Raw genomic sequence first — 6,283 nt, forward strand, 5'->3', positions numbered from 1 at the left:
TTCTCACAGATTGTGGTGTTAGAGGCGATAACGCTCAGTAATAAAGAGAACAAATTTACCCAAACTCCCAGAATGCGGTTACAGTAACTGTTTCAGCAGCAGCCTCACTGACAACAGGAAGTGATTTCTGTCCTGATCACAGTCGTGTGCTGCAGCTCTCACACTCACACCTTTATTCTTCAGCTTTACTCTAGTGTGAATAATCCCATAAGACCCTGATTATTAGTGTTGGCTCATGAATAAATTATCATGCAATACTCAATATGATGAATAATACCATCGTACCTGCAGCATCGTCTTTATGTTTCCTGTAAAGTGTGTATGTGTTGTAGCAGCTGAATAAGATGCTATTAGTGCATTAATGACAGCAGTAGATTCAGATTAATCACACTTGTAGTGAGCAGAGAGAAGAGACTAGGAGCACTTGTGAGTACACTACCATTTGGTTATCACAGCACTTTTTCATCTAAAGCTGCATTTGTAGATATAGGTCAGGTCACACACACACACACACACACACACACACACACACACACACACACACACACACACACACACACACACACACACACACACACACACACACACACACACACCAGAGTTTGCATTGACAGTTATGAGACTTAATTTAGTTAGTTGGTTAGTTAGTCCCATAAACCCTTACTTGTTGTTACTTAATTAAGGGTAAGTGCATGAGGGTTGGTGTTTATAACAGGAATGAAACGAGGCCATGAATAAATTGTCTACAGCTCGTGTTGGAAATCCCCCACCACCGGACCGGAGCTCCTCCTCCTTCAGGCTTTAAGACTCGTCCACCGGAGCAGATCGGCTCAGATCTCACACACACACACACGTTACCACAATGGCTCTTTATCGGAACATTACCGGCACGAGCCCGATGGATTACGGTACCGAAGGTCGCGCGCACAAAGCCGGGACGGTGATAGATGAGCGGCTGGACAGCGGGATTGATTCCCTGCGCGAGGACGAAATGGAGGATTACTGTAGCGCGCGCGAGGACACCGTGACCGCCGCAATGGAGAGGCTGAGTGTCGACGAGGAGCGCTGGAGGACCGACATCACGGAGGAAGGAGACACGTGCGTGGTGACCCTCATTATTATTATTAGTAGTAGTAGTGCATTTAAATACCAAAAGGCCCACAGTGTTAGTGAGGGATCAACAGCAGGAGGAGCACCTAATACTGTGGAGTTAAAGACCTAAAAACATGCACCTGCGTGCTGTGAGGACAACATTACTGTGTTAATTAAAGACTTTTAACCTCTAATTAAACACTGCAGGTCAGGAGCTAATAAATCACAGTGGAAACTCAACACTAAACTGTAGTGTTTAATATTTAAACAGGTTTCTATAAATACCCTGTGAGTGGATAAACACTCTGGTGTTCAAACACCTAAAGGAAAGATGCACTGAACACCAGTCAGGTCAATCTGTGCACAATGTAGTGTTAAATAAACAGTGTTGGTTCAGTGTGTCTGAGCAGTGTTAACTGAGTGCAGAGGATTTAACACCGTTATCTGTTTATATACATCTGTGTTGACTGCAGGAAGTGACGGGATATTAATCATGCAGAAAGTATGTAGACTGTTATATAAATGTAATAAATGCATGTAATGTGTGGGGTTTAACAAAAAGTGCACACACACACACACACACACACACACACACACACACACACACACACACACACACACACACGCACTCTGCAGGAAGGATTGTTCACTTTCAGTGTTTTGTACTTTGGCTGTGTGTGTGTGTGTGTGTGTGTGTGTGTGTGTGTGTGTGTGAGTGTGAGTGTGTGTATGTGCGTGCGCGTGTGTGTGTGGAAAGTCCCGGGCTGTCTGCCAGTAAGGCCCTTCTAGGAAAAACACCACACTGCCTGCAGAGAAAAAAAGTCACTGCTTGTTTTTCCCCAGTGAGCCGTGTGCAGCTTTGCAGCTGAGTGCAGAACATTTAATTACATTTTTACTGTCACTAATTGTTCCTTTATGTTCTTTCTCACAGGTATTTGCATCTGGCGGTCATTCATGAAGCACAAGACATGGCACTAAAAATGATTGAAATGTCCATCAGACACTGGTTCCTGGACAAACAGAACTACCAGAGACAGGTACAACCCTAAACACCGGCTCAGTGCGGTTTTTTTTAGCTAAAGTTGAAGGAAATGAGCTGAGATCTAATGCGGATCTTTCCACAGACGGCGCTGCACTTGGCAGTGGTCACAGAGCAGCCTCTGGTGGTGGAGCGTCTGCTGAAGGCCGGCTGCGATCCCACGTTAGTGGACAACAAAGGCAACACGGCATTGCACATCGCCTGCAAGACAGGATCTCTCGCGTGTTTCTCTCTCCTCACGCAAAACTGTGCAGAGTTTCTGCCGTCCATCCTGCAGATGCCCAACTACAGCGGTAAGCTTCAGCCTCACACTCATCAGCAACCATTTACATGAAAATCTGAGAACATCTTCATTCACATCAAACACTTCAGACTCACTTAATACTGTGTGAAATGATCACTTTGTGTGAGAAACTGCATGTTATTTTTCCACAGGTCAGAAATGCTTACACGTGGTGGCTGTACACGGTTTTCTCTCAATGGTGGAGAGCCTCCTCTGTTTTGGAGCTGACATCAATGAACAGGTAATAATAATAATAATAATAATAATAATAATAATAATAATAATAATAATAATAATAATACAGTAACAATACATGGACTGTAAATATTAATAAATAAAATAAAGCAGAGAAATGTTAAATATAAAGTAGAATAAAAAATTTGTGATTGTTTTGGGTTCTCAGGAGCAGTGTAATGGCAGAACGGCTCTTCACTTAGCTGTGGACATGCAGAACCTCGAGCTGGTGAAGCTGCTGATCTGCAAAGGTGCAGATGTCAACAGCCTGACGTACGGTGGCCACTCGGCGTATCATCTCACGCATGGACGCCAGAACAACGACATCCAGAAAGTGCTGCAAGAAGTCACGGATCAGGACTTGTGGGATCTGCCTGAGAGTGAGAGTGAGGGAAGCGAAGATGAATACGAATACGAATACGACAACTTCCACAGCAGTGAACTACAGTCTGATGAGGAGGTGTGTGTGTGTGTGTGTGTGTGTGTGATTTACTATTTGCATTAAAGTGATAGTAAAGTGAAGTACTAACATGACATCATGCAGCTAATGTGATAGCAGTAATTACAGTCCAGACAAAACTGATGAAACTTTCTGTGAATTATGCTACAAACACAATTTCCTGCTCCTAACTCACTTTCCCTTCTTTTCCACAGTATGATGACATTAGAGTGATGGGGCAGGAGTAGAGAAGAGGCTCGGGGGTTCAGAGAGCTTTAGATGATTAAAAATCGTCCAGTCCTGCGAGAGGAGAGGCAGCATCAAAGGCTATAGGAAGACATTCTGAGAAATACGGAATCCTGAGCCGGGAAACAGGCAGGCAGAAGACCACGGACGCAGAGAGGAATTGTACAAGAAGAAAAAATTCAAGTCATAAAGAAAGAGGAAAACAGATGAAGAGAGAAGAAGGCAGGCATTCTGCTCAGACATGCGTCAATACTGAGCTTTACTATCATCATTATCTGACTATATATCATAGTTTACAATAGTATCGCTAAGGACACGTGTCCCTTCCAACGTAAAAACATCCGAAACAAGGACATTTGGAAGTCAGCTGGGACGAAGCGATGCGTTTAATATATCAGAATATCGTGTAACTGATAATCAGCACATGCCTGGTGTCTGGACTGAAGCTCCACCCCTGCAGTGCTGTTGTATTAAACTGTAATATATTGTGTATAGACAGATTTATTTTTTTAAATGTAAATGTGTATAGATGTGTATCCTGTTTTATTCTGTTGGAAATTCTGAAATATTCTGCTAAATTAAAACCCCATAATTGCGCAGTGTTTTGTTCCTCTTTCTTCTTTTCTTGGAGTGAGTGGAGGAGGAGGAGGAGGAGGAGGAGGGAGGAGGACGAGCTGTAACCTGAGCCATTCTGGCCAGTTGTGTGTGTGTGTGTTTTTATGACTGGAGAAGTAGTGTGTGTGTGTGTGTGTGTGTGTGTGTGTGTGTGTGTGTGTGTGTGTGTGTGTGTGTGTGTGTGTATATATGTGTGTGTGTGTGTGCACTTCCTGTGGGAGATGAGACAAGATTGGCAACTCTAAAAATTCCCCATCCGAGTCATCCGGCTGCTGAAAAATTCCAGATATGAAACACTTGGTGGAAAAAACACTCGGCTTTTTTCTGCAAATCTGAACGTGATGAGTGTCATGATGCCTGAATTTAACCTGTGTGTGTGGAAGCCATGAAAAGCTAATAGACATGAATTAGACTGAACTGCTGGCTATAAAAAACCATCATTGTTAGCCATATTAGCATCACAGTGGAAAGCTGCATAGCAAAACAATGTCATGGTGAATTGTTGGTGTGACTAACAAGATAGAATGTAAATGATCACAGTGACGTCTCCTCAAACGTTTAAAATATACTGTAGAAAAGAATATAAAGTATTTTTGTACATAATTTACACATTCATTTCATATAGTAGCTAATTTCTGAGCCTGCTAGCTGTTAATGTTCAGCTAGTCAGAGTAACAGCAGCCAAGTAGCTTAATATAAAAGACTGCAGTCATAAAGATTAGGAAGATATTTACATTAATTCCATGCTGCTAGTTTGGTGTGTGTTGTGTAAGAGACACCCACATGTTTATGCTAGCATGACTAGCATGACTGTGCGATGGACTCAACATTGATCTACGAATCTACTCAAGCAGCATTCAAGCCAAATTTATTAAGTAAAGTGTGTTAATATTTATAGTATTACTGACACAGTTAAATTAAATTAAGATTAGGTCAGAATTGAGAATATCAAACCTGAGAAACTGCAAAGAAGTGTAAACTGTCGTAAGGTCCAGCTTTACCTCTGACTGTTACAGCACTGACACTGGAGACTCCTTCCACACGTAATACACACACAGATTTAATCTGTTTATTTTCATACACATATAAATCTGTTAATGTGCTGTAACAGGAAGTGAAACGGTGGCCATGCTGATCGATGGTTTCACTCAAACCCAGAGAGACTGCAGTAAAGTGTCATGTTGGTGTTAACTGCCATTCACACTGCTCACTGATTGTGTTGTTCGTTTGTGAGTTGCGAGAGTATGAAGTGAGACTTCTGCCTTCTTTAAGCTTCTCTTTACCGTAAATGCAGATGGAAAGGTGACGTGTGCGGTTTCTGTCATTTAAATACTAACCTGAGGGGCTGTACCTGTGCCTCAGACTCGAGCGTCACTCTCCTGAGAAAACTCACACACTCATCAAAATCACAGAGTCAGAACTCTCACTTTGGATTGCACACACACACACACACACACACACACACACACACACACACACACAATGATTCAGTTTGATCTGAGAAACGTCAGCTGGAAAACCCGTCTGTCTCACACACACTGTTTTTTTTTTCTTCGGGGATTTATCACATTTCATTTATTAACCCAGAGGCTGGAACATCAACTATATGCAAATGCAGGGAAAAATCAGAGCTCACACGTGGGACACATTTATGCCACAAGAGTGTGTACACTCCAAAATCCTTTCGACTGAAACACAGACAGACAGAGGCAACGGTCCACAGGCAGAAGGACAGAAGTGTGTCCAAGGTGTTATGATGATTATAATATCAATACTGTTGGACATTTTTACTGCTTATTACACTTTTTTTTCTAATCAGAAGCTGAATAAATGTCACATTTTTATCATAATTTTATTACAGAAATAACACGATGTATACACTACATGAGAATCATGATATATGACTGAAGTGACAATAAAAGCTTCTTGACTTGATATCTTTGTCAAATCACCTGGTCCTATACCAGTGCAGCAGAGAGACAGACTGAGAGAGAGAGACAGTAAAAGAGAGAGAGACCGTGACAGTGTGTTGTGAGGGAAACTGCAGCATCCCACACAGGTCAGGAGGAAATGACATGCAGATAAACAGAGACTCAGTGATGGACGATAATCTACTCGAAAATGTCCTTATTAAACATCCTGAATATCAGATAGCACAATGCTACAATTACCCACTGCTCACAACACGAGGAGGAAGCTGCCCATTTCAGGGTAACACATAAATAATGCAGGCTGGGGGATTAATTCCTGTTTGAACGTCATCACCTTAGAAACACGTGATGGTTTCTCTCTACAGAGTGGGAGGAGTTAAATAAATGAAAGCAGCACAAACAGA

At 42.2% G+C, this 6,283-nt stretch overlaps 1 protein-coding gene across 1 annotated transcript; it reads left to right on the top strand.

Moving 5' to 3' along the window:
• The first annotated feature begins 812 nt into the window (after positions 1–812).
• On the top strand, positions 813–3,932 carry nfkbiab (nuclear factor of kappa light polypeptide gene enhancer in B-cells inhibitor, alpha b). Its single transcript, XM_027134745.2, has 6 exons — positions 813–1,098; positions 2,024–2,129; positions 2,217–2,424; positions 2,567–2,655; positions 2,818–3,108; positions 3,303–3,932. The coding sequence occupies exons 1-6, from the start codon at positions 863–865 to the stop codon at positions 3,333–3,335; spliced, it is 963 nt and encodes a 320-aa protein (XP_026990546.1). The 5' UTR covers positions 813–862; the 3' UTR covers positions 3,336–3,932.
• Positions 3,933–6,283: the final 2,351 nt, after the last annotated feature.

This window comes from Tachysurus fulvidraco, chromosome 12, assembly GCF_022655615.1.
Source record: "Tachysurus fulvidraco isolate hzauxx_2018 chromosome 12, HZAU_PFXX_2.0, whole genome shotgun sequence".
Lineage (NCBI taxonomy): Eukaryota > Metazoa > Chordata > Actinopteri > Siluriformes > Bagridae > Tachysurus > Tachysurus fulvidraco.